Below are 27902 nucleotides of genomic sequence, written 5' to 3' on the forward strand. Positions count from 1 at the left end.
TCACCTATAATCACAAACTCTGGATGGTGACTAAAAGAATGAGATCGCACATACAAGTGGCGGAAACTTTAAATATAAGGATTAGTTTAATATTTGGATAAAAAGCCTTTGCCTGCAGTCTAGAAGCCTGGTACTTCTATCAGCAGTCACATCATAAATAGACATGTCATAATACTACCTCCACATGTGATGTAGCATGCTTCAGTTCATAGGTTGTTTCTCTCCATACTTTTCCCATCATTCAGATAAAATTAATCTTGCCTTCATCTGTCCAAATATCTGTATTTTCCAGAACTTTGCAGACAGTGTTCTCGAGTTGTTTGCACCTGCTGTAAGCCCTCTGTGTTTACATTCATGAAGGCATCTTGTGATTTTAGTCTTTGACAATGATCCATTTACCTCCTTGAGAGTATTCTTCACTTGGTCAGATGTTATGACAGGGTTTTTTTTAACCAAGGAAAGAATTCTATGATCACCCACTTTAGTTGTCTTCTTTGGTTGTTCAGGCCTTTTGGTGTTGTGCTGGTTGGTGCATTCCTTCCTTTTAACCAGATGGTTCTGTTGATTTGGCCACTCCTTAGGTTTTTGAGTAACAGGGAAACTAGGCTCTCCTGGCCTTGTCAGTCTATTGTCTTCTACTTTTGACCTTGTAAAAGTGAGTGTATAAAAATGTTTGTCCCAATCAGTTATTGCTGTAACAGATATTTTATACATATTGTCATGAAACTATGGCTCATTCTCTATGTTGAGTATATTGTCTGTTGGGAATATACTTACCCCTTCAACCAGCAGGTGGCAGTAATGGATGGATTATATAGTTTTGCCTGGCAGGTCAGTGAAGGTTTCATTACTATAACATTAACATTTTGGATCATTAAAAAAAAAGTAACTAAAAAGAGGACTGCAACAGAGGGCAAAAAACAAGTTTACATTTGTTATTTCTTGGTGAACTTTGCTTTTGTCAAAAGTTTTTTGACAGTGGTGATATTTGTGACAATGGTGATATTTAATTTGGGACAATCTATATCAGCTTCATAAGAAAAAACATTATGTCACTGATGTTTCCTTTGGCATGTGTGTGATTCACTTAAAAGTTTCATTTAAAATACTGCCCAGTCGAACAGGCTCCTAAGAAGAAAAGAGCTCCATAGCAACAACCATGTACGACATTAATTAAAACACAAAGACCAAGCAGTTCATTCCAATGAGCTTTATTCCATCTAAAAACAACAACGTGCTGGTTCTTCCATTAAAACATCTTTTTTTCAACTTTCCTTTCCAAATTTCATTTTCTTTTCATTAACCATCAGACAACGTCTCCTCAACCTTCCAAAACACTTTCTAAGAACTGTTACATGTTCACTGCGTTTCCACAAACATCTCTAACCAGGTTTCATATTGGAATGCAACAGACTACAACTACTATTACTATTATTACAACTACTATGTAAGTGATTAAATGTAGTTTGATTATAATCAAGACTTAGAGTGCGGAAACGTCTCGTTTCAATTACTCTGTGCACAGGATGGCAACTCCGCGCTCGTAGAAGCTGTGAGGATCTTCCTTGGTGGCGATGTCGAAGTCGACGGTGAAGATTAGGTCAGACCGGGTGAAGTTCAGGTACACGGGTAGAGTGACCTGCAGCGAAACGAAAACAAAAGGTGAGAAGGACAAATCCATAGCTATATTTCAAAATCTAGGTTTTTAGATCCCAATGGGGCTTTTTTTTTTTTTTTTTTTTTTTTTTTACCATGTGTCTCTTCTCAGCATTACTCTGCTTGATCCAGCGGAGCTGAGTGAGAGGCAACTCAGTGGAGATGGAGGTGGACAGAGACAGCTTGTTGTTGGCACAAGTAGCTCCCTGGAGCTTCAGACCTGAGGGTGCAGCAAGCAAAAAAAAAAAAAAAAAAAAAAAATCATGTCTTTACAACTCACTACATTAGACCACAAGTACAGTTAGTAGCATGTTTTAGAGTCCTGCGAGTACATTTTTTAGGTTAGATTTCAGTCCATATTAAACAAACAAACAAAAAAAACATGTTAAATTCATATGGATATGATTCAATTACAAAGCCGTCTGTTCAGTCTAATGGCCACATTGTTATCAGATTTGTGCAGTGCTTTTGCCCCCAACTAGATCAGATGATGTGTGTTTTGTCTGACCTTTGATGCCGAAGCTGCAGGCATCCAGTGAGGCGCCCTGAGCAGTGGTGACGTTAACCTCGAGACAGAGCTCTTCCAGGGACCAGCTGTTTGCCTGTGCCACATACTGGCGGGTGGCGGTAATGTAAGCCTCTGGCACAAACAGGCTGCCCAAGCACACATGGATGTTCTGGAAATGATGAGAGGAAGAAACGAGGAATTAGAAATAAAAAGAAAATGAAAACACTACATTTTGTTTTCATTTTTAACCAAACTATTTAAGAACCAGAGCTTGTTTGAATGTGTGCACAAACAGTACCTTCAGTTCCTTTGCACCCCCGCTGGCGGCTGCCTGGGAGATCTGCTGCAGCTGTTTGATACGCTCACTGAAGTCTGACACCCATTGGATTACAGTCATGGAGACAGGGACTGTGTACCGACACCAGCTGCGAGGGAGGATTCCTGAACAGACAGGTGTATACCACAGGTATTTAAAGTATTCAAACAAATAGACAAATTCATTAAAGTACATCAAAAAGTCTGAGTGAAGAACCTTTGACAAGGTCACTGATGAGTGTTCGCAGGTAGTTGGTCTGCTTCTTCTTGCCCTCGCACACTTGCACCACATCAGACAGATCCTGACGGACCTCCTGAAGCATCTTACCTCCCATTTTCACTTCACGCTCAAAGAACCTGAACAGGGGGTCCTGGTATTTGGACAAAGATAATATAAATGCCAAAACAAAACCATAAAATAGAAGCCAGACAGATGTGCTTTGGTGAAATTGAAAAAATGTTCATTTACTGAAAATCAAACTTTTTAAAGTCAGTTATACCCGATTACCTCACAATTCAGGCACAAAGATTGAAAATCACCCAACGATGAAACAATTCCTTGGTTATAAATGAAAGAAGGATATTTTAAGGCTTGTCAGCACAAGCCTGCTTGCCAGCCCTCTATTCTCTGTCATTACCTTGATGTTCTCCACTGTGCGTTTGAGAGGATTAACCGTTTGCGGCATGAGCTGCAGCCAGTTGCAGGCGGTTGTGTGGAGGGTCCTCATCCAGGCTGGCTGGGTGTCAGATGTGGATGAAGTGCGCTCCTTCTTCTCAGTCTCGTAGGCAAGGTCATCCTCATCCTCCAACATCTGCATTTTCAGCATCTTACCCATCATGTCAGTGCCTGCGCAGCCCGGCAGAGGGAGTGATTGGACAAGGAGGGAGGTGGAAGACAAGGCCATAGTGGAATGTAGGAAGGGGAGAAGAAATTAATCACAGAAAAGAAACAAACACCTTACCTCAAGGATGGGTTAATAAAGGGTTTGTTTTATCAAAAATAAAAAAATAAAAATAGGACTACACTGGGTCAGACAAAATACACAGGGCTTCAGGCAATAATTCCAACACATGTAACCTTAAACGAAATTGCCAAGTGGATAACGATCCACATTTCTGAATGACTGGATCTGTAAAAGAAATCAGCACAACCAAAAAAACCAAAAACCAAAAAAAAGGGGCGGGTTTTAAGGGAGAAAGTTTGGGGTGGAGTGGGGATGAAGGAAGGGGAGACTGGACCATGTGCTCAAGGGATGGATGCTTTGGCAGCCATGACTGTGGAGGTCAGAGAGGGGGAGTGAAAGGATGGGAAGCAGGCATGGTAGGATGTTTGAAGTCCTAATCTGTAGGTGGGACAAGATAACATCTAAGCAAAGCAACATGATGGCTGTGAAATACAGCTGCTGAAGGGTGAGGAGACCCACACCCATCCTTTGGGAAGAAAACCTTTTAAAGCAAAATGGCTATGACTACAGCTACGCTGCATATTATAGCTACGCTGCAGAAGTCTGCTAACTAACTGGTAAAGAGGGGAGACAACTGATGGAAGGATGAGAGATGAGGAAAAGGAATGTTTTTAACATGTTTTTTGACACCCGGCACACAGTATTCTGTCCAAAGTAGACGCAAAAAACAAAATCTAAGATTTCGACCTCTCACTGTACGGCGACAGCCTGCCAAAGTACGAGTTATGACACTAGAATAGAGACAGAGTTGGTTAATGATCTACCCAGTGAGAATATTCAATCTCAACAGGTTAAGTATAAATGGAACGCAGACGAAAAACAAGTTGTAGTTCAGTAACAGCAACAGCAACAGCATACCCTGAGTGGTAAGCAGGACCTTCTCTGCATTGCTCGGTAATCCGAGCCAAGATGGCGTCTGAGTGTCAGGAAGCATCTCCACCCAGTGCATGAACTCCTCACGCCTGTAACAAATCAAAATGATCAGACGCTTAACAGAAAATGTTTTTCAGAGAACAACAAAAGCTAAAACTTAACAGATACTGACCGAATGCCGTCGGGCATCTTGATGTCCTTGTGTCCGTCAACTTTGAGAGCCAGTTTGAACTCGCTGTCAAAGCTTCCCTTGGTGAAGATGCGGTCCAGGAAGGTGTTGAGCAGCCGCTGGTCAAACTCGTTGTCGATACGACCTCCGTAGATCGACTGGGCCATCAAGGTTTTCAGAGCTGCCCAGGGGATCTTGTCTGGAGCAATGTTCTGACGACCCTGTGTGTGCATGAGTGTAACGATTGGAGCGGAGCAAGGTCATGTTATTTAATACTGACCATTATCTAATAGATTTTTAGGCAACAGCTACAAGGAGGAAAGGATTAGTCATACAAAAACTAGAAAACATTTCAAGTATTAATTCTCCAACCTTAGCAGTGTCATCGAGCCAGGTGTCAACCGTGTCGCAAGCAGAACGGAGGTCAGACTCTCCAAACTCGTATTTCTTGGACCAGCCCAGTGGTGCGTAACGCAGGCGCTCCTGGATGACCGCATGGAACCAAGCAAGCAGGAAGTAGAGACGCGCACGTTCGTTGGGGGCCTGCATGGATATGGGAAAACATGATTTACATGGAGAATGTTTGGACAGCACTGATTGTTTATTCTTAACATTTGTGTGTGTGTGTCCATTATGTTACTTTGCACATGCGAGCCACTGGGATGCTGCTGAAAGTTCTCAGCATGTTAGCCTTGACGCCGGGAGGAGGCTCAAACACAAAGATACGCCCAGCACGAAGCAGATTCACTGGCACCTGGTGGTAAAACACAGCAGTATGAAAAACAGGAACTAGTGAGAACTGACAATGAATTAATCCAAGTCTAAATCACAAATCTAATGAATGATGTGAAATACCTTGGGGTTGATCTCCATTGTGAGGAACAGCCTGAAGCTGGCATGAGGCTGCATAGAGTGAAGCTTTTTCTCCAGCTGCATCAGCCACCCAGGGGCCAGATGGACGTTCTCCAGCATCACCCACCTTCAGGACAAGGAACAGTCAGGATATCAGTACAAGAACACAAACTGTACAGTCTCACAAACACAAAGAAACCACATTAGTCACCTGCCAGACTTGACAGCAGTGTTGATGTCTCTGTCAGCCTTATTGAAACCTTCAGCAGAACCTGTGGAAAGCAGCAGTAAGCAGTTATTTACAATATCCTCAAAATTTCTCATTAAGCACCTGATCTACATTACTGCTAAACCAAATGTTATGTTTATTTCCTTCTTACCGATAGAAATTGAGGTGATTTGTTTGTTCTGCTCAGCAGCCAGATCTCTGACAAGCCCACTGGCATCATAACCTGGCACAGAACACATCAATACTGGAGTGCTGGGCTTCACCTACAGACACACACACACACACACACACAAAAAAAAGAATTATCAGCAAAATGTACAAGCGTAACAATGGGAAGCTCACGGATGTGAAATAAATAAGTGATCATTACCTCACTGTCGATGATATTAGCTAGATCAAGAGGCTGCTCAATGATGCTCATGAATGTGTCTCCCAACACCTTTGATACAAAAATGTGTGACATGGCCAGGAGACGGTCGGGACGGAAGGCCTGAATCAGCAGGAGCTGGTGCAGAGATTGGCCAATGGTAGCTGAACAGATAATGGACAGTTCAGGGCAGATATGATTTATACAAATATATACACTGTAGTTTGTTTGTTTTTTTTGCTTGGCCTTAATGTTTGTACACAATGTATATACTCACTGGACTGCTTCTCCTCTGACCACAGGTATGGAACAGCCAGCTCTGGAGTGTTGCTCTCAATCCACATGAAGAATTGCTGAAGTAACAAGCAAAACAAATGATTACTGATACAGTTTCTAAGAGTCAAACTACAGCACCCATCGGCCTACCATTACTCACCTCGTCAGCCTCGACTTTTTCAACCAAGTCTTTGAAAGCTGGCAGGCGGCTGAGTCGAACCATGGCCTCACTCTGCTCAGCGGTCAGACCCTTCACCTTGGGAAGTGGTGTGCCTGTCAGTACAATCTCCTTACCACGTAAGAAGTGCTGGAACTCTGGATCATATGGCAGCTCACTGGAAAAAAGGAGAAAATAAATAAGTAACAGTGCTTCATGCAGTATACCATGACTGCTCGTGCTCCATTAGTGTAACTCAGGTGTTCTCTTACCTGGTCATGCCCTTTAGGCTGATCTTAGCCAGCAGCATGGCAAATGTAATGTGGTCCTGGTGCAGCATACCTCTGGCAACCCTGTTGAACGCCACCTAATGCCACACAAATCACATATAAAGCGCATGACTGTTACATTCACCCCCCAAAACAACCCTTATTCATAGGAGTTATGTTACAAACCTGGAAAAGATCCTTGGTGATGACAGCAAGCCTCTGTGAATGATCACTAATGTTCTTGAGGTTGGCGTTCTCATACAGCACTGTGTGATACGTGTCCAAGAAGAAGTGAAGAGAGTACTGGTAGAGGAAGTGCATCTGAAGGGAGAACATTTGCTCAGTTTAAATCAGAGTTCCTATCTCTGTGTGCATTGATGTTATAGCAATTCTGAGAAAAGAAGACAATACTACCAACAGTACTAGTTTAAAGAGCAAATGAGATGTGCCCAGACCTGGTTCAGAGCCTCCATAGTGAAGTAGATGCTGCTGCAGGCAGAGGACAGAGACAGGTACTGCTGTGACACGGCCTCCACCTCAGCCATGATAATATCAGTCTCCTCCACCTTCCTAGTCACCTCAGCTGCCTCCTTCTTCAGATTCTCCAGTGTGGTGATGATGGTGTCATCGTCAAGGATGCGACCCTTAACCTCATTGAGGGCCTGCAGCAGAGATTTCTCCAGCTGGCGAAGACGCAGCTGGAACTCGCCTGAAAGACAGTCATAATATAAGAGTTGAGTCATTAAAATTTCACCGATCTCTTTTCCCACCACCTGTGTCTTATCATTTTATCACAGAATCTCAATGTTTCTGTCTCACCCTGCAGTTTAAGGAGGTCTGAGCGTTTCTCATCCACATCAGGTCTCTCAGCCTTTAGGACCTCGTTGAGACACTGGCTCTGAAGGCTGCTGCGTGTCACAGTGAAGTTGACAAAGGTAACACGAGAGCACAAGTCTGGTGGGAACTCAACCTGCAGACACAAGAGACCATAACAATGCAGATAAACTCTTTTGTATAACTGTTTTGTTTTTTTTAAACAAAGCAAATAACAATGTTAGTTGATCAATACTGATACAATAAACGATGCCCTTACCGTTGGGTCTCGGGTGGAGAGGAAGATGACAAACGAAGGTGACAGATCAATGTCCTGGTCTCCAAGGGTGATGAGAACACGCCCTCCAGTCCTGCGGACCTCTCTGTTCAGCACCGGGTTTAGGATGGGGTCGTAGCTTTCTACGTCCTTTGGAAATAAATATTTCAAATTTAATCTCCCTTGAGATTAAAATCTATTTTCCAAGTTGTTTTTTTATTTCCCCCCAACTCTAAACAAACTAGTCCTTTGATTATGGGAGCTTTAGAAAATTATCAAGCAGCAAGCACACAAGGAAAACACTGGCAGTTGGAGAAGGTAGCTCTTACCTGAACCAGCAGTGGGTTTCCAAAACGCAGAGCACTCTCCAAGTTCTTCCTAAAGGCATCATCCAGGAAGCTGGTTCGTGTGATCTTGCGGTCTTTGTACTCATTCATGATGAACTGTGTGGCTTGGCCTGATGGATCGATTATTAGTGGGTACCTAATAAGAGATAAAGAAAGATCAAAGATGTTTAGAAGTAAGTTCAACTGAACACACAGCCTAAAGGAGATAGGTGAGGTTTGCGGACCTGTTGAACCGTTTGAGCATGATGGCATTTTCAGTACAGAGGTCATCAGCTGGGAGAGAGTTTGCTTGCCAGCGGAGCCTCTCATCTGCATTGGACAGGTACTCAGTTCTAGCAATATCTGTGCGGAACTGGGGGAGAAAATCAAGTCAGTGAGCACCTTGAAATTTGATCTATTGACAGCACTCTTGCTGGTGACTATGGTTTATATTAGTAATCACAATGAGGCTGACATTTGGAGGCGTGTTGATCAAAAATGACTGGACATGTGGATCGGAGTAGGACATACCTGAATGTTGGCCTGCTGCAGGTGATGAGACCATGTAGTGAACAGGTTCTGCCTCATCTGTTGTTCAAAGTAGCCGGCATATGTGATGAATGCTGCAGAAAGCAGACAGTCGCCTGCGATGGTGGACATCTGGTTCTTGAACGTCTCACTGGTCTTCTCCCAGCGGTCTCTCTCTGCTGACAGACTCTTCAGCAGGGCTGTGCTGCGGTTCACCTGGGAGTAAAGAACATAATAAATCAGGTTTTTTTTCCCCTCGAAGAACCTTCAGTTTAGTCCTGAACAGATGATCTGAACAGAACCAGGCATGTTTAATGGACAATTACCTTTGCCTCGACTGCTGCCAGATCAGCCTTGATGGCCTGGGCCTCGGAGATGAGGACAGCGTATTCCTCCTTGTACCGAGCAATGCTGGCCTCCAAGTCTCTGATCATCTGCTCCACCTCTTCTGCCTTCGTCTTATTGTCCGTGGCATCATCCTCAAGCTTCTGCAGCTCATTACGCAGAGGCTCCACTCGCTTCAGCATGTCAGCATAATTAAGCTAGAGGAGTGGTAGAAGTGTACATTAGACGGAAACCCTCATTACCCAGTTATAGTCCTTATTTTCATATTGTTCAGGCTTCTCTACCTGAGCAATTGCCCATTTCACCATGGGTCCACAGGCCAATGATGCCCTATTCACTTGGTCATAGTTGTAGCTTGGGTTGGACAGATAGTTCTTCTTCATCTTCTCACGGATGGAGTCGCTGGAAATAGTAGAAATAGTCCAAGGAGTTACAATACAGCAGCACTCTGTGCAGTCAATAATCATTGAGAAAAATCAAACTTGTGGAATAGTGTAGAGGATTATTTTGAATTGGGTTTGGAGTTGGGGATGGGAACAATTTCTACCAATTTCTGGCTGCAAGAAATCACAAGCCCAGAAGTTTTTACCATCAGCTTATTCTTAGATTTAAAACCAGCCGATTACACTTTGTTCCAGTAGATTAACACTGATTGCTAATCACAGGTGCCACTTGTACTGATTAAATGGCATTTGTGCTTCCATTAGAAAACAAAAAAAACAAAACACACTGACACGTATACCTCATTTCCTCAGAGGAAAAGTTGACTATGCTGCTGATGAAATTATCCCTGATAATAACTTGTCTGATTTTTTTCCAGTCATTGGTCTCCTCGCCCAGCATAAGGCAGATAGACTCCAGGGCCAGTTTGACTGCAGCTGGGGGGTTGGTCATAGCCCGTACTTCTACTAGGTGCTGCCGCTTAATAGAACTCACGGCTAGTTAAGTGAAAGGAGGAATGTGTTTGCAAGATACAAATAGTAGTGTTTGGGGCAAGAAGTGGGAAGAATTTGGAAAGAGGTTCAGGGGGGCAAAGACAGAAGAACATGAAGGAGGGGGAGAGAGGGAGACAGAAGGGGAAATTTTTAGTAAACAATTATAAACAAAGATTCTCTCATGTCACCTGATCTCTTCAGCAGAGAAGTTAACAATGGTGGGGATGAAGTTTTCCCTCATGATGATGGAACGGATCTGCTTCCAGTCCGTTGTGCTCTCTCCCAGGAGCAAACAAATAGACTCCAGAGCAAGCTTCACCGCTGCGGGTGGATTGGCCATGGAACGCACCTCCACCAGGTGCTGCTTCTTAATGGACTTAACAGCTATCAACATCAGGTGAGCAAGGATGAGGTTTTATGATGAGGGAAGGTGGCATGATGATAGGAGGATGTAAGCAGAAGATGTTAACAAAGTCTACATAACAATCCAAGTGCTGCTGTACTGACTCTGCTGGTTTTATGACATCAAATGACTGAAAGAATAATCTTAAATTTAAACTTTTTTTTTTTTTAAAGACACTGATGAATAAATGAACAAGAATCACTGTACCATTCTGAGCCTCAATAACAGCTGGCTCCACTTGGTCCAAATCCTGTTTGACACTCAGCTGTTTGTCCTTAATCACCTCCTGCTGCTTGTACACAGCTTCCTGAATCTCCTGGCTCATCACCTTGAATCACAATGACAGAGTATATAAATTAAAATCTTAAACACTTAAACACATAATTGCAGGCCTAAGCAACAATGTCTAAAGCCTTTAAAAACTAGTCATTTCAAAGTTCAGCTTTCCTACCTTTTTCTTCTCGGCCTCCTGCTGGTCTTTCACCATCTTCTTCAGCTTGTCATTGGCAGCAGCATTCTTTGCCTCCAACTCCTGGCTCTTAATTCTCAGGTCACGACGAAGTTCCTCCACCTGTGAAAGGAGACAAACACAAGCACTTCTAACAAGCTGACAAAATTTTCATTGGGGAAACGAATCTGATGGCTTTTTAAGATTTCATGAAACGAAAAGGCTACTTCACCTGATCCACAGTCTCCTTGATCTTGCGGAGACCAACGTTGAGGTGCATCTGCTGCTCCTCCAACTCGCTGCGTTTCTCATTGAACAGGTTGGCATACTGATTGATGAAGTCAAGGTAGTGACGAGGAGTAATGGCCATTGTGTGACCGCCACGCTTGGCCAGACGGTTGTTTGCCTGAAAGAAGTTAAGTTAACAAGTATTATTTATGTACGTCTCAGAAAATTTTACAATGATTTGTATCTAAGAACGTTCCCAAATTTGCAACTGCTGTTGAAATAACAATAAAGTAGCTCATTTGCTGGAAACAGCTCTACCTGATGAAGTGTCTGATGTACAAACACACAGCCATTGACGATAGCTTCTCGGTGAGATGGTGGCTGGGGCAGTTTGTCGTAGACGATAGGCATGTAATCTGGCACCTTGTAGTTGGGCTTCTCCAGATCCATCTTGCTGGTGAACTCCTTACCCACCTGATACAGGGCCTCTGTGGACCAGTCTCCAAACCAGTTCAACACACACCTGACGCAGAGGAATGTTTTCAGTGAACATGGAAACTCTGTGTAGTTTCCTTTTTCCTCACATTTAATACAATCATCCACTCTAAGTGTCTGTACCTGTTGAACAGGGCAGGAGATGTGGCAGCTCTGTCCTTCAGGCCCTCTGATGAGGGGTTCATGGTGAAAACCACATGAAGGTTTCTGATAACCTGGCTGGTGAACCACTTGTACAGCTCCTCATGTGTGTCAAGCATCAGACCCTCTTTCTGGGCTCCCTCCTTACACTGAGTCATCAAGGTGGCATACTCATCTCCCTCAAACAGGCCAGGAACCTATAAAAAAAAGAAGGGTAACATTAACACAATAAAAGCCAGAAAACAATAGACATACATGACCTCAGAAAACTAGAGGCGGTGTTGTCTTTTTGCACTCAAATGAGCAGAGCACCACAAATAGGAAACTAGCTATAAGTTACCTCTCCATTGGCCAGAAGTGTGTTCATTCTCTCAAGGAAACCAGAATCCAGCACATTGGACTCATCCATGATGAAGGCGATCTTCTCGTTCTTACAACCTGAGCGACGCAGCACAGTGCGCAGGTCTTCATCAAAGTCCTCCCCGGTGTATTTCCTGTGTACCTGAAAACACACAAACACACTCAATAATCCATGTAGAAGGCAGGGAAATGTTCTATGACTACAAATCACTTGTATCTACCTTAATCTGGTAGACACTCAATCCGTTCATCCAGGCTACAAAGCGGGACAGCGTGGTCTTTCCTGCTCCACTCACACCAATTAACAGTAGATGTCCCTGAGGCTGACGGAAGATTCTAACAAAGGACACAGATTTTAAAAATGTAATCCAAAATTAATATTTATTTTTGTCATTTTTTATAATTAAAGTAACACTGAGATGACAACGCTCAGAAGCCTTTACTCACCGGTCAATTCTGAGGACGTGGTCCAGAACCTCATTAAAGAGCACCAGAGGAACATCCAGCTCCTCCTCATAGAAGACCTTCAGACGGGCCTTCACGTAGTCTCTCAGTTCCTCCTGTTCCACTGGGATGTAATCCTGCATATACAAAAGACACACAACTCAGTAAAATTCTTACTAGAGCCATTAATGATGAAGTCAATTCTTAAAACTCTTGAGTAATTTAACAGCAGCAGGATCAGAGTTTGGCCATCATATTTCTAATGTACCTTGGAGAGCCAGTTACTGTAGAGGATAGGCCTGTTGAGAGCCTTCTCCTTATCAATGTTGGGGAAGTGTTTGAGAGCGACCGTGTCAATGTTTTCATCTGTCCACCTTCTCTCTTCATCACCTACAAGCCTGAATGACACAATCAGATATGATCACATTTTAAATATTCCTATCAAAAATCTTCCACTTTATAGCTGATGCAGAGCGAGCAAAATCAGCCTCACAGCAGTGAGCACCCACCTATCCTGGAAGAGACGAAGGGCTTCGTGGGCCCAGATGCGGATGAGCCCTTCTACAGGAAGAGTCTCAAGTGGCCGCAGGGCCTCGAAGATACCCCTTACCCAGCGGGTCATCTCTCTGGGAGAGTAGATGTAGTGGGGTTGTGTGTCCTGGGTGAAGCGCTCCTGAAGTGGAAAAAAGGATAATATACAATATTTTTATTTATATGAAAAAACTCTCCAATAAAACATGAATATTAAGAGAAATGTAATCATCTTTACCTGAGACATTGTGTAGAACTCAACCATAGCGGCTGTAAGAGGTTCAGCGTAGGTTCGCAGAGAGGGGATAAGGCGCAGCATGGCACGGTTAAAGGTTCCATAAATCTGGGTAAGGGAGGCTGGGCCTGGATAGTCCACATACACCACAGGGACGTGACGCAGGAACCTAGAAAGATTATGTGGTAATATGACCACTGTTAGTGCCTGCCTTTTGCATTAAACATTAATTATATTACAGTTCTAATCAGATGTTCGGTCTGAGTACTGTACCTGTGTGTGAGAGGCTTTCTGCCAGGGTCAGTGGGAGGATTACAGGCTCCAACAAATTGAATCCTCTCTAGTTTGACCCAAGTCTGGTCTGAGGTGCGGTAGAAGCCTCCATGTTCCACCATCTGCAAAGACATAGGCATTTGATGCAGCAATGACTTAAATAAAGTGCTTGGAAATACTTAAAAATACCAAGGGCTTAACACAGAATCATTTTGTCATACCTGTCTGATGAAAGAGATAACTCTCTGTGTGCCGTACTTGTCCATGTCTGGCAGATTGATCTCGTCGCAGAACAACACCAGCCACTTCCCCAGCTGGACAGGGGCGAGGACCACACCATTTGGAGTCCGCCGGTACTCGCAGTAGTGGTCAAACGTCTTCAGCAGCAGTTCTGGGGTGGTGGCACTGGAGAAGTTCAGACCAACAACCTGGTAGAAAGCAGCAGTAGAAAACAGCTTAGTTACAACAATAATGCCAATATCTGATTGAAATATTTACAATCAATTCTAAAGATCAGGCAATTAATGTGAAAATGATGTCATAGCCCAGTACCTCCATATCAGGCAAAGCCCTGAGGGCACTGAACAGGGTCATGGTCTTTCCAGAACCAGGTGGTCCACACAGCACCAGTGGTTTGTGCTCGGCCAGCCATGTGTAAAGCAAAGCTTCATGGCGAACAGTGTCCAGGGTAGGAACAACAACATCTGGAGATGCCACCTTGTGGGTCTCCACTTCAATCTGGGGCACTTTGCCCTGCCAGGATTGCCACTCCCCTGAGATGCACACCTAAACACAAATAAAAACATAATGATTCATCTTTAAAAAAGTGGCTATAGGGAATTAATAGCAGCAACAACTCTTTGACAAAGAAAGGACGTACCTCATAATCAATGATGGGAACATTGGGTGCAGTGGGTAGTGGCACAGTGGTGATGCGACGGATATACTCCCCAAGCTCTGCCCTCATCTTCAACCTTCCATCACCAGAGAAGGACCAGAGCACAGCGTAGATCAAATACCTCTGCAAAGAAATTCCATGAAAACAATTAGTTTTAGGAAAGCACAGTAATCATGTTGATGCAACACCTCAGCATTTATACGTCTTTCATTACAGAGCAAGAAAAAGGAGAACATTACCTGCATGTACTTCTCCAGCTGATCAATGGGCATGGGGAAGTCAGGGTGGTTGTTGTTGTACAGAGCCACATTACGGCAGGCCTGGTGCAACATTGAGAACAGTGAGCCCAAACAGCGCATGCGGGTGAAATCCATGATGTGTTCCATCTTCGAGGCATGCTCCAAGGCCTTGATCACGAGGCCAGTGGAGGTAAAGTACGGCTGAAGGATCGATGCAGCATCTCTCTGGATCTAGTTTAAAGCAGAAAGTAGGGACAGCATTAGAGTGTTTTTTATTTGTTTGTTTTTAAATACAGCATGTGTTCTTCTCTAGATTTACCTGCAGCATTGGTGAAGCAGTCTCTTCCTCATCCTCTGTGCCTTTCCTCTTCCGCTGAGCTTCATCCTCTCCCTCGTCCAATGGGATGCTGCGAATGCGAGCCAGGAAGTTGTTGAAGATCATGTCAGTGCTGAGAACATCCTCACTGAACCAGACCATACCACACCGGGACACAGTGGCTAGGGTGGCATACTTCAGATCCTGCACTTCAAACATCACACGCACCTGGACAGAAAAATAATAATTTGGGTTGAATACTTAATGAAGTCTCCAGGCCAGACTTCATTAAGAAAAGAGAAAAAGAAATTTGTGTATAAACTGCCATGCTCTTACATTTGGTGGCAAGCTGAGACGCTCTCCATTGGGCAGGGTGAGTAGCTTGTTGTCATCCAGAACAGAGTTCAGATTTTCAACCCACTCTGGGTCAACGTCGCCATCAAAGATGATCCACTGGCGCTTCTGTAGTTCACCTCGGACATTGTCAATGATCCTGAAATTAAAAGAAATTGTTCATTTAAAGATAAAAAAAAAAAGCATTATTACAACAATTAGACTAGCTTGGAAGATGTGTAATTACTCAATTATTACAGAACTCACTTCCTGAGGATGTGTGTGAACAAGCCATCAGTCCATTCACGAGTGTTGGGGTCCAGGGTTCCGTACAGGTGGTCTTTGCTGATGGCCTTGGGATCAATAATGTGGGCCACGCCCTCCACACCCTCCAACCTTTCCAGGGCCTTGAGCAGCACCCTCCATGCCATGGTCTTCCCACTTCCTGAAGGTCCCACCATCATCAAACCATGGTTGATCTGTGTGATCTGGTAGAGCTGGAGCACCTGGAAAAGGTTGAACGACAAGCTAAATGTCAGTATATGTGAATCTTATAACAGGAAAATGTTTAAAGCCCATTGAACTAAAGTATATCAGTTCCATTCAGCTTCATACCTTCTCTACCCACATGCTGCCTACATCGTCCCCGTCTCCATAAGTGAGGTACATCTCTCCGCAGACCTTCTTCAGCTCCTCCCTCAGAGCAGTCATCTCTCCCCTATGGTACTGAACTCCAGGGAAGACGTCCGACAGCAGGCTGAACAGCAGAGGGATGTCTTCTGCCACCAGCTTGGGAACCATGGTCTCACACACACTCTGGATCAGGATCTAAAGAAAATGAGAGACAGACGGAGTAAAACAACCCATTTTCTAAAATAAGTTTGTTAGAGTTGCCAAAACTCTGCCCTGAATAAACATGACCTCCATGTCCAAGAGTCTACTTTACATACCTCCTGTTCTGGAAGGTTCTCTGCAATCTCATTCTCATCAACATCCTCTCCACGCTCAAGCTTCTCTCTCTTGATTTTCTGGATTCGCTCACGCTTGACATTGCCAGCACTGATCAGCACGCTCTTGAGTGCTCGGAGACCGAAGTCGTAATGGCTCTGGGAGGAGAGCTGCTCGTCGCACAGTCTTTAAAGAAGCAAAAGATTAAGTCAGAGGTATGACAACTTCAAGTCCTGTCAAAGTTACTAAATAAAACAATACATACTTGAAGAAGGGCACAATCTTCTTGGCGAGGGTCTCAGCTGTTCGGAAACCTTGAGAGTAGAGCATGACCTGTGCAATGAGCTGGCGGTCAGGCTTGGTCATGGCCAAGCTACGGAAGAGCTTCTTCAGATTGTCAGGCAGGTTGGAACGGCCAGCGTAGCCAGGGTTCATGGTGATGAAGATGGCCATGTCTGGGCTCACCTTGACCTGCTTGTTCAGGAGCTCTGTAGTGACAGGTACGCCTAGAAGAGTGACCAAAATGAAAAAGAAGGAAAAAAGACTTAATTATAATACACTCTCCTGGAAAAACCTAATCACAGGTGATGAATATAGTGGCATATTCTGGTGATATTTTTCTGGTGTTGAAGAATATTTGTTCTGCTGTGTTTTACTCTCACAAATGTCTAAGTCTGGATATTTCTCATTAAAAGGACAGCCATCTTTCACAAATATTATGCATACTTCTGTCTCTGTTGGGGTTGCTGTGCTCCCTCAAGGCGACCTGGATGTACTGGACCTGCTGGGAGACGGCCGACAGCATTCTCTCTTCCAGACGGTTGAACTCGTCGAAGCAGCCCCAGGCTCCTACCTGGCACAGACCCACGAAGATACGGCCCATGGCCTGAAGAAGAAAACGAAAAATGATCACTGAATTAATAAGCAATAACAGAGCAAACGGTGTTTAATCTCTGATGGTGTGCTGGTGTCCTGTCATAAAATTGCTTAGGAACTAAAATTATAAATTTACCTGGAAGTCAAAAGTCTCGTCACAGTTGAAGACCAGGACAAAGCGTCCAAGCTGGTGACCGAGGGCTTTCACTGATTCAGTCTTCCCAGTGCCAGCAGGACCTAGATAAAGGACAAATTCAGTCAAGTTTGGGCGTTGTTTCCCTCTATGCCATGTTGTAAAACAAAAAGTTAAATAGTAGTTCCATACCAAATGGAGATCCACCAAGTCGAGCCTCCAGGGCCTGGGTCATGGTGAGATAGCAACGGTCAGTCAGTGGGGTCTGAACAAGCTTGTCCTGGACACCCAGGTACTCAAAGCCATAGTTGAACTTGGCATTAGCCATCTGAATGGACAGCTGCTGCAGGACATCTGTCTGCTTGGGATCAAAGTAGAAGCGCATCTGGCTGAGCCACTCAAAGGACTTGGGGTTGTCGATCTTGTTCTTGATCAGAGTCCTGGTCACATCACGCTGGTGCACCAGCTCTGTGATCTAAGAATGGAGAGTGAAATGGATTTTAGACAATTTTTATCCAACAACAATTTTTCACAAATATTTAAAACACATAAATGTCCAAACTCACCAGGTGCTCCAGTTTCCTCCTGCGGATTGGAGGCTGCTCCATCAGCACAGTGTCAGCCAACACGTTGAGTGTGGCTTCCACATTCGACAGAACTCCCTGCAGTGGCGTCATGTCCCCACCACCAGAGATGGTGGTCAAGGCAGACTCGATGTTCTCAGACCAGGCAATCTGGGCGGACAGGACCACCAGCTGGGCCTGTGAAACGAGAATAAAGATAAGGTGACATTAACACAGTTCCAGATTTCAAGAGTGTTTCGAAATTAAAACAGTATGGAATTAATTATTTAAATCCCAACCTGGTAGCGATCAATCCAGTTGATGTATTGGCTCAGGTCTATGGCTGTGCCCTTGTTAAAAGTAGTGACCTCTGTGACAGACTCTGCCAGCAGTTTGGCCAAGGTCACCCTCATCTCCTTCTCCACCAGTGTCAGCCACTCATTTATCTTCGGGTGCTCTGTGATGGAGACTGGTGTCTTGTAGATAATCTCTTCACCCTCACGTGATGAGATTCCCAGCACCTCAGTGTTGTCTTCATTGAGGAGGATGCTGGAGACACCAGCAAACATCTTTTTGAAGTGCTTCTGGAGTTTGGCCACGTTCTTGCTGTTGCCAATTATCTCAAGCAGGTCCTCGTCTCCCACAAAGTAGAACCTGCCAACAACAAGAAAGTAATTGATCAAATCAGTGCATTAATACATGCATTCAAAATATCTGATACACTCTTTCACTTCTAAAACACATATGAAGACATGTTACACATTCCTCCTTCTGTTTGCTCAGCTTTAGTATGCCCTTCATACCTGGGGAATGAGGATCTTTCTCTCTCCAGGTACTCTCCAAGGGCTTTCTGGATTTTTCCAAGAAGATCAGCCAGTCGCTCCAGGGACCTCTGCACTCCCTGTATGTTCAGGACATCCATCACCAGAGGAGACTTTGTCACCTTCTTCATCAGTGCCAGGAACTCAGTGCTGATACTGGAAAAAGACAGAGACAGATTACACGAGAAGTTAGTAGGAAATATTTTTATGGCTGGAAATGGGGACTAAATATGAGTGCGCCAAATACATCTGGTTATGATTCTTAACCTCCTAGGACCTGGTATCCACAAATGTGGACATCACATTTTGGGCCGTCTAGACCAAAATACAAAATTTTGCTCTACAAGGGCCTAATATCCACTTAGGAGGACATTATACTTCCACTGCGCTATCGAAATTTAAAATGAATTTCCTCATATGTGGATCTCATTTTTTTCAGAGACAAAAAAATCAGGTAAAAAAAAAAAAAAAAAAAAAAAATCTGGTAATTCTTTGGGTTTTTTTTTTTTATTCATCAGGTCCCAATCAGCCCAAATAGCAAAGAGAAATTAAAAATGCATGCCATGAAAGAGTTCAGGTCTTAGGGGGTTAATGTTTACTTATATTATTTTTTAAAATATCCTTAAAATGCTGACATGATTTGGCAGCATTTAGAAAGACTTACCTCTGGAATCTCTGAGTTTCTACAGGCAGAAGATGTTTGATGTCAGCACTGCCTGTAAAGATACCTTCCAGATAGACCCAGCGACGCTGCACATCAATCCAGACATCAAACAGAGCCATGATTCGATTCAGCTTGTCTTCCCAGCTCAGGGCATCTTCTTCAAACACCTGGGAGAAAACGGAAAAAAAAAAAAAAAAAAAACATGGTACTGATGTATGCCATCCTGACTGGCTGAAATATATATATGTATATAAAAAAAAAAAAAGCTCTCAGCTGCCACCTTAGTAAACTCAACGTATAGTTCTGTTTACCTTGTAGTAAGGAGACAACTTCATGGCAGACACACTGTTGATATGTTCTTTGACCTTGTTGAAGAGGTCATCCCAACCTCTGATCAGACGGCACTTGTTCTGGTAGTTCACCAGGTCGAGCTCGTAGGAGTTCCACACTTCACGGATCTGAAAACCAAAGGAAGCATAAGTACAATTATAGCATAACAAACCACAGAGCTATTTCTAATGATGTAGGCTATAACTGCCCATCTCTTGCAAATCTTCTTTACCTGTTTCAGGAACTCCTCCAAAGCCATTTCTCCCTGGGCTACCAGAAGAACATCCTTCACCACCATCTCATTCTTCTGCAAATCCACATCCCAGATCTGTCCAAGAGTCAGCTCTGACAGGACCCAGTTCACATGCAAGCGCTTCATCAGCTGCTTCCAGTGGCGATCCTTCAGAGCCTCTGATTTAAGCTCAATCACCAACATGTTGACCTGGAGTGAAAAGGAAACCACAGGAAATGTAAAATGCGAATTTGTCGTGTAAGTTAGAACTTTTGATTAGTTTGAGGGAAACTAGTTTACTGACCTTCAAGTAACCTTTAAGCATCCTCTGTACATACTCGTATGAAGCATACTGCCTCAGCCTTGCTTGGAAGTTCTTCAGCTGGTTCAGAAGTGCATCAAGACTCTGACGGAGCTACATGTACAAATAAATAAACTAATGTTACATTCTGTGAAGAATTTAAGGATCATACAGAACGGCGCAGGGATTTAATATAAATGTTTGCTCTGCTTTTGGTACCTTGCGTGGTTGTACAGAAACCCATGGCTGCTCTTTCATTTGGTCAATCTGCTCCCAGATCTTCGAGAGTTCAGACCACACCTCTTTCAGGTCATGCAGCTCCTCCAGCGCCACCTACAGGTCGCCACAAAGACAAAAATGGTTCAAAATGTTCAGTTAATGGTTTAATTTTTAGTTTATGGATAATGAAATACAGCCAGAAAACAGAATGTGTTAAACATTTTACATTTATCATTTTGTAATTTAGCCATTTACGTAAATGTGCGCTGGCATTACCTGCACTCTCTCCTCACTGCCACTGAGCAGACCAGTATCAGTAAGCTCCAGGGCCTCTTTGGCACGGGCACACTTCTCCCTTTCAACCTTCAGACGACCAAAGTTGCCTTCATAGATGGTCAGAGACTGAAGGGCTTCTTCAGGACGCAGGTTACCCTAAGGGAACAGATCAGACATTTAAAAAAAAAAAAAAAAAGTAAGTCAGATTTTTAATAGCATTACCTCACCTTTAACAAATGTCTTTATCTGCCATTTCGTTATAACTAAGGTATCATTAAGTTATGCATCTAAAAATATTAACCACATCTAGCATTAAATGTGCTATAAATAGAAAACCAAATTTATTAAGATAAATATTTCTTACAGCAACTGGTTTGGTCTTCTCCCAGTCATTAAGCAAGTCAGTGGTGCGGTTTTCCACAGCTTTGTCCTCTTGGACAATCTTCATCTGCAGGTTGGCCACCTGCTGCTGGATAGCGGTGTCCTTGCGCTTCATTATGTCACTGAACGCACCCCATTCGCCTTCAATGTTGTCAATGTAGAGCCAAGAAGGAGGGAACTGAAATCTCTGCTTCTCCAGCAAACGCTGTCCGTTACGGAATAACTACGGGTAAAAAGGAGGGACATTGTGGTTAGAAAATGTTTTTAATTAAACTGATTTTAAAAACAAAAAACATGATTTAGAGTACTTACATCCACATTTTTCTCAAACTGTTTGATCTTTCGCTTCAGAGTCTGGACATACGTTATGAAGTTGACAGCATCTGAAGTGCTAGCCGTGTCCACAGAATGTTGTTCGAGATCTTGACGGGACTGGTGAGGAACAGCAAAGCATGAGTCATCTGTCCTGAATAACTATTACCCTGTGTTTAAGTGATCCATGCAACTATGATGGCAAAACAATACATTACCTTGGAGATCTGAGCATGGAAGTCCTGCATGTTCTGCCCCAGCATCTGACCAAACTTGCTGAGAACCTCCTTGTGCCAGGAGTCATACTTCAAGTTCACCTTAGACTGGACCTGTTATCATATAGAAATATGAAAATTTAATTTACAGCCTACAGATACACAAAGGGTTCTGGATTGTCAAAAATACAACTGCATTAAACAAATAAGGGAACTTTTAATGTAGAAATGTATTTCTCCTCCTACTACTTGAACAAAACACCACGAACCGTCAGTCATTACTACCTTGCCATAGTCGATGACCACTGGTCCAAACTCTTTTCGAGTTTCAGCATTGTCAAAGGTTCCCCTAGCTTTGCGGATCTGGACCAGCAGGGCTTGCCACTTTGTGAGGTCTTCACCAAGACGGTTGTAAATGTTTTCAGCTTGCATGTCCCACAAGCACTGGTACTGCAGCCACACCTGAACAGCAGTAACAAAAATAAAGCATATAAACAGTGAAATAACCACAAATGTATATCCTGTATGTCCGAAGAGTCATAAAAGCTAAAGACAAACAATAAAAAATAAATAATCAATAGCTATCAATTTGTAATAACACATTTTTAGGTAATGTTTTATTTTAAAATACGTGCCCCTTACCTTAACATACTGCTCCACCTCATTGACAATGTCTTCCACAGCATTGTAGGCCTCCTCTAAGGCCGCAGGTCCATCAGGCATCCGTGTGAGGGCATTACGGTAGAACTTTTCCTCCTCTGAAAGCTCATAGTGAACACCCACCTAACAAGGAGGGACAGAGTGGCTTAAGTACAATAGGCCAAACCATCAAATATCATTCCTGCCCCAGTACAATACAGACATTTTGTCTAAAAAGTGGTTTTACACTACATGATCACCTACACCAGCATTCACCAGTGCAAACAACTGTTTTAAGATGGTTACCTGGTATCTCTGACTCTGGATTCTGGGCAGAGAAAGGATAACCATCTTCCAAGCAAACATCTCCTGGTAGAGCTTGTAGCGACAGTCTTCAATTGGTGGGTTCAAGTAGATCACCTGGTTAGTGATCCTCAGCTCATGGACCACATTCTAGGAATAAAGAAATAATAATAAAACAGCAAGCTGTGCTTAGCTATTCATGGTTTTCCAAGATGTTAAAAGAAGTGTATCAACATTTGAAAAGCATGACAAAGCAACACAGTACCACTTCACAACTCTCACCTTGATTTTGGGCTCCCCTCCTGGTTTGTGGCTGACTTGTGGAGCCTCTGTGTCCATGTCCACATCAGCTTTGTCTTCAACCTGGCCACGGAGGACCTGAGTCCAAGCCTTAAGACCAGCCTGAAGACGCACTCCCAGGATACGCTCAATCTAAAAGACAACATCCATTTTAATAACACAGCAACAAGTACCCTATAAAATGAAACAAAGGTTCAACTATACACCAAAACATTCCAAGTATTTCTATTACTTTATATCAGTTACAGAACATTATGTAACTTTCAGTACAGACCTCAATGTCAAGCTTGTTGACCCAGATGGGCAAATTGGAATAAGAATGCAGGTTTAGGTCATCCACGGCTTTCTGCACACGGTTCAGGATGTCGGAGAAGGTCTTGTGGTCAAACATGCAGGTCTCCAGAGAACGAACCTCCAAGTCAATCTTCTCTTCAATCAGTAAGAGGTCGTCCACCTGAAAAATAATAGGACAAAATTGTTTGATACAACTTGTCATCTAAAAGTTAAATGACATTTTGGAGTCTGTGTTCTTGCATGTCTGTAACTGTTGAGTGGTGACATCTACTTCACACAGACCTTCTCCTGGAAGTTGAAGACTGTCTCAGCCAGTCTCTGAACATAGGGATCCAGCTTGTAAGACTCCCAGACAAGAGTAATGCCCTCAGTGATGAGAACCTGAACCTCTTTCTTAAGCCCAGCAACCAGCAGGGAGATGGAGGACCGCTCCTCTACTTTCTCACAAGTACGCTCGTAGGTGCGAACGCTCTCGATCAAAGAGATGGCAAATGGGTACAGCTGATTAGCTTGGTGGGCCTTGTTGACAATGGCCAAAGGAACACGGAAGCTCAGCCACTTGAGGTTGCGGACCTCTTTGGAGAGGGTGATGATCTCAGGAAGAAAGTTGACTTTAAGCTTAAGCATGTTTCCTCCCCTTCCACGGGCCCGGGTACTTTCAATGGTGAAGATCCGACCAGACACACCAAGGTTACGCTGCTGAACCTGATTTAGAAAAGAAAGGGATAACAAATATTTAGAATTTGCAATTAGCCCAAAACAAAGGAAGCAATGCGTAAGAATTAGAATCTAGAATATTCTTCCAAATGTCTGAATCAGTGTTGAATAAAATACCTTGCGGGCCCAGTCATCAAATATCTCTTGAGTGTTGAGTTTAGCCCGGAAACTATCTCCATCCTGCTTCAGTTTCAGCCCTTCCACATGGTTCTCCCAGCCTTTTCCCAGAACATCCTCAACCCTCTTCATGTACGCAGTCAGCTGACGGTCTATCTGCTTGGCCCAGATGATGGAGCCAGACACGGGAGGCAGGTCCCGGACATGACTCATCTTACAGGCCTGGCTCTGAGGATACTGCACTTTGAACTTGTCGTGCAGCGATTCGATGTCATCTTTCACACGCTGGATGAGCTGTGTCTGATACTCCCGGATGGCACCACGGATGTGGGGGCGCACGAAGAGAGCATTGAAGCGGGAGAAGATGCGGAACATCTCATTGGCGTTCTTGGCAGTACCCAGCTGATCACGCAGGCGGGCCGTGATACGGGTCTCCACGCGGTCGATGCGCTCATCATAACGTTTCATGGCGGCTTCCCAGGCCTCCGTGCCCTCCTTGGACACATCCAGGCCATCGACCTCTTTCACATTCTCATATGCCAGGTTGACCTCCTCAATAGCATTGGCATCAGCAGCATCAAAGAGAACTCCAGCCACCTTCATATCTTGAGGCTCAACTGTCTCTCCAGGGGCATGTTGAGGCACTGCAGATACCTGAAAAAACAAAAAAAACAACAAGAATAACATTAAATCTCTCGATCAAGATGTGATTAAAAAAAAAAAAAAAGACCATTTAAAGGAGGCCTTTCAGATGCTGAAGAAACTTTACCTGAGGCCTCAGCACACGGACGATGACAGCCCTCAGCTGCTCATGCTGCCTTCTGAAACGCCTCATATGGTCCAGTCGGGACTGAAGTTTCCTATGAGCAGGGCTCAAACGCCACACCATCTTCAGGTTCTCCTCTCTCTTCCTCTTCACAATATCCCTCAGAAGCACCTGCAGTTTCTCATACTCATCCTCCCAAGTCTGGAACACCTCGAAGCAAGCCACCATCACCTGCGCAGACAAGCGTAAGGGCATTCAGGAAAATGTATAATACTGTGAGTGGCTAAGGTGTGTGTGTTTGTAATTGTGGTGTTATTTTATGCTGGAGACAAAACCACACCAACCTTTTCAAATTCCTCATAGGCAACATGCATGAGCTTCCTGGTGCCCAACACCTTGAGGAGCTGGGAGCTCAGGTCCCTGGAGATGGCCTCTACTAGGCGTAGTGCTCTCTGGATGGGATACTTTGTGTTCCTGATCTTTTTCAGGTGAGTAAATATGGCCATTAGAGCCTGGCGGATCTTATCAAGCTCTGAGGCAGAAAGCAGGTCATTAAGAGGGAAGTCTTTCATCAGAGGATTGTAGTCATTGACGGTTTCCACTGCCTGTTTCAAACCTGCAGGAAGAAGTAGAAGAGAAGTGAACATTTACTCGCGCTTCTCTAAATGCAAACATGTGTTGAGCCAGCCAAGTAAAAACAGCAAAGTTATAACTTGTGTCACTTACCGGTGTCTGTGTCAAAACTGACAGTAGCATGGAAACGTTTCCCATGTTTCAGGATGTCCAGAGTGAGAAGAACCTCTGGGCTCTCTCTCTTCTCTTGGATCCTGTTAAGGGCTCTCTCCAGATTCAGCCAGAAACTAATTTCCTGCAAGGCTGTGCCCGAGGCTGGGTCACGATCGAGCTTAGTCACCTAGAAGGGCGCGAGCAATGATGACAGCAACCATGAATCAAGTGTTTTTTATTAGAGTTATTTTTTTTCCAAAGACTGGTTTTGCTTTGTTATATACTTCCATGGTGGACTTTTTAAATTGGGACAAATATATAGAAATTCCTCCTACCTTTTGGATCTCCCTGATCCAGCGGTTAACTCCAGATTGCAACTGGTTCAGGAAAGTAGGATCTTCCACCTTGTCACCAAAGTCAGTGACTTTGGGCTTCTCCCCACGCTCATAGCACTGCTTGGCGATATTTGTGATGATGGGGTTGATGAGCAGGCTGATTTCAGGAATCTCAATATTTTGCTGCAGGTGGAGAAGGCCCATCTCCAGCTCAGCAATCTTCTTCTCAACAGAGGGGGCCATTTTATCCCCATCTCTAGAAAGTTGTAACAGATAACACATTGTTACAATGTTTCTTTCCTTCCATTACATTTGCAATTCAATGCCAAGTTCAGGATTTAGTTTATTTAAGGAAGGCTTTGCAAAGTAACATTACCTGTCGGCTTTCCCAGACTCACGAATGTAGGACTTGAAGAAAGGCGCGACAGCATTGCTGATGAAAGAGTGAAGCGTCTCGTAGGGAGAATCCTCGCTCAAGGTCAGCACTCGCACCTGGGTTGATATCGGTTTGTCTGCATCAATGACGCCTGTCCTCTTTATCAAAGCCAAGCTACAGGGTAAAGAAAAGGTGAATGTATTCATCCAGAATAGCCAGAATTTAAATAATTGAAGGATCATATGCAGTATTACTCTTTCCAGTGCATTACTTACCTGTTGGACTTGATCCCATAGTGGATGTCAATGCTGACATTATAAGTGATGCACTCTTTCTCCTCCTCACTTTCATCGCCGACCTCCTCTGTGAGGAAACAAATACATATATTAATTTAATAACTAAACAGATGACCCATCATTGAATGTGTGCATCAGGTTTTTCATACATATTACGTGTTAAACAAGGTCAAAGTAGCACATTAATACCTTGTCAATGTCAATATGAGGACACCACAGTGCAAATAGTCTTGCTTTATTACATTTCCATTTGCCTCATGTACAATAAGGTAGGGAATGTGACTGCTTTTATTTTCACATTATTTCAAACTATTTAAAGACTTGCATGAAGGAGAGATGATTGACTCCTTAAGCCCAGTGAAGTTGCAATGCAGCTAAAAAAGAATGAAACCATTTGGACTCTAGATAGATGTGCACAATGAGAAATGCTGCAGCCGATGATGGTGCAGCTGTTCATGTCCCCACCCTCCCTTACAAGTGATGAGTGGGCTGCATTGCAGTATCAGTATTCTTAATGCAAAACCGTGAATAGGCCGGGGAAGTGACTCTTTGGGCTGGGAATCCGAAACCTCCAGGCTCAGACTGGTCATGTGTGGTATCAAAGGATCAAGATTCAGCACAGATATAGTAGGAAAGCAGGTCAGAAGCTGAGGATTAATTTGCCTGGGGAAACTGAAGATAATGTGTTTATTGACACAAGCTGGTTCACATGATAAAATGACTTGCAGCTATGACAATGGAGCCATTCTCTTTGAATTCCTATAATTATGCTTCATGTTTTTATTATGACTGTGTCTGTCTCGTTATTTGTGCATCAGGCCTTAACGTGATATGCATACATAATAGCTTTATATAAATGCAGAAGGAACACAAAAATAACGGAGTTACGTCAACATACAGCTCCATTTTTTTTATTGTTGTAATTGATTGTTTTATCGTCCCCACCCAGTGTGGCGCAGTTATCTTAGTAAGTAGATGGACAGCTTTAGCGACATCTGTTAATATCGTTGTAAAAGCAGCAGTTAACGATGGGTTTCCAAACGATTTGGCAGGTGGTTAACAAGAAAAGCCAATTTGCAAAGACGCCGACTTTATTCTAAAGTAACTGGGTGAACCAACAGTGTTGCTATTAAAATCATATTTATGAGCTAGTCGAGTTCTCAGATGTACCTTTCAGGGCGCTTCTCTCGACCAGGATGGTGTGAATTTGAGGATCGGCCAGGAATTTTCTCATCTGCTCCACGGAGCTCTTCTCTTCCAGGGCGGTTTCCAGTGAGGCCGGGGCCTCTCCGCCATCTTCCAAGAGCAGCGGTACCAGCTTCCGAATGTGCTTCTGCAGCACCGAGGTATCAGCCACCGTCTGAACGGCCGACACCTCCATAGTGCCGGAGTTTTCCTCCGTCCCCCCGCCGTCGGACATCCTTCTAAGAGCGTCAACGACAACTAGGTGTTGTGTGAAAGTGAACAAAGAAAAAAGGATGACGGTAACAAGCTGACTGCAGCTTCTACCAGCAGGTCATAGGTTGACTGACTGCCGCTGTCAAAACGTCGCAACCGA

General features: G+C 43.8%; 1 protein-coding gene across 2 annotated transcripts; it reads right to left on the reverse strand.

Annotated features, from left to right (window-relative positions):
* Positions 1–1195: 1195 nt before the first annotated feature.
* dync1h1 (dynein, cytoplasmic 1, heavy chain 1) lies at positions 1196–27896 on the reverse strand. Of its 2 annotated transcripts, none has more exons than XM_031748532.2 (78): positions 27515–27896; positions 26324–26411; positions 26049–26222; positions 25673–25928; positions 25338–25524; positions 24956–25227; positions 24615–24842; positions 23846–24499; positions 23294–23716; positions 22992–23171; positions 22700–22849; positions 22421–22567; positions 22118–22258; positions 21761–21937; positions 21479–21589; positions 21261–21380; positions 20932–21171; positions 20568–20723; positions 20292–20405; positions 20076–20186; positions 19772–19981; positions 19521–19667; positions 19210–19376; positions 18528–18701; positions 18024–18378; positions 17728–17922; positions 17354–17636; positions 17165–17265; positions 16879–17038; positions 16418–16658; positions 16155–16338; positions 15820–16032; positions 15472–15710; positions 15208–15364; positions 14875–15099; positions 14556–14786; positions 14299–14439; positions 13971–14204; positions 13640–13846; positions 13419–13540; positions 13149–13314; positions 12889–13052; positions 12648–12777; positions 12383–12516; positions 12157–12271; positions 11916–12077; positions 11558–11772; positions 11258–11462; positions 10944–11117; positions 10715–10834; positions 10471–10591; positions 9668–9863; positions 9210–9327; positions 8907–9122; positions 8584–8796; positions 8298–8425; positions 8056–8209; positions 7730–7876; positions 7456–7606; positions 7092–7345; positions 6823–6957; positions 6640–6734; positions 6371–6545; positions 6212–6287; positions 5938–6098; positions 5719–5830; positions 5550–5610; positions 5342–5465; positions 5127–5240; positions 4859–5029; positions 4490–4707; positions 4303–4406; positions 3118–3326; positions 2697–2850; positions 2463–2605; positions 2165–2333; positions 1752–1876; positions 1196–1639 (listed from the first exon to the last, which is right to left on the reverse strand). In XM_031748532.2, exons 1-78 carry the CDS (start codon positions 27762–27764, stop codon positions 1511–1513), a joined length of 13923 nt encoding a protein of 4640 aa, XP_031604392.1. In that variant the 5' UTR covers positions 27765–27896; the 3' UTR covers positions 1196–1510. The 2 variants fall into 2 exon arrangements, with proteins under 2 accessions (XP_031604392.1, XP_031604391.1); XM_031748531.2 differs by lacking the exon at positions 9668–9863 and adding an exon at positions 10049–10244.
* Positions 27897–27902: the final 6 nt, after the last annotated feature.

This window comes from Oreochromis aureus, linkage group 19, assembly GCF_013358895.1.
Source record: "Oreochromis aureus strain Israel breed Guangdong linkage group 19, ZZ_aureus, whole genome shotgun sequence".
Lineage (NCBI taxonomy): Eukaryota > Metazoa > Chordata > Actinopteri > Cichliformes > Cichlidae > Oreochromis > Oreochromis aureus.

Excerpts from the sequence above, each read along its gene's own strand:
- dync1h1 (XM_031748532.2), bottom strand. The coding sequence starts at position 27,764 with ATGTCCGACGGCGGGGGGACGGAGGAAAACTCCGGCACTATGGAGGTG. Across the intron at positions 18,702-19,209 it reads GAAACTCAGAGATTCCAGAG|TATCAGCACTGAGTTCCTGG; the intron begins GTAAGTCTTTCT and ends GTCTTTTTCCAG. Across the intron at positions 6,958-7,091 it reads CTATGGAGGCTCTGAACCAG|ATGCACTTCCTCTACCAGTA; the intron begins GTCTGGGCACAT and ends TTCTCCCTTCAG.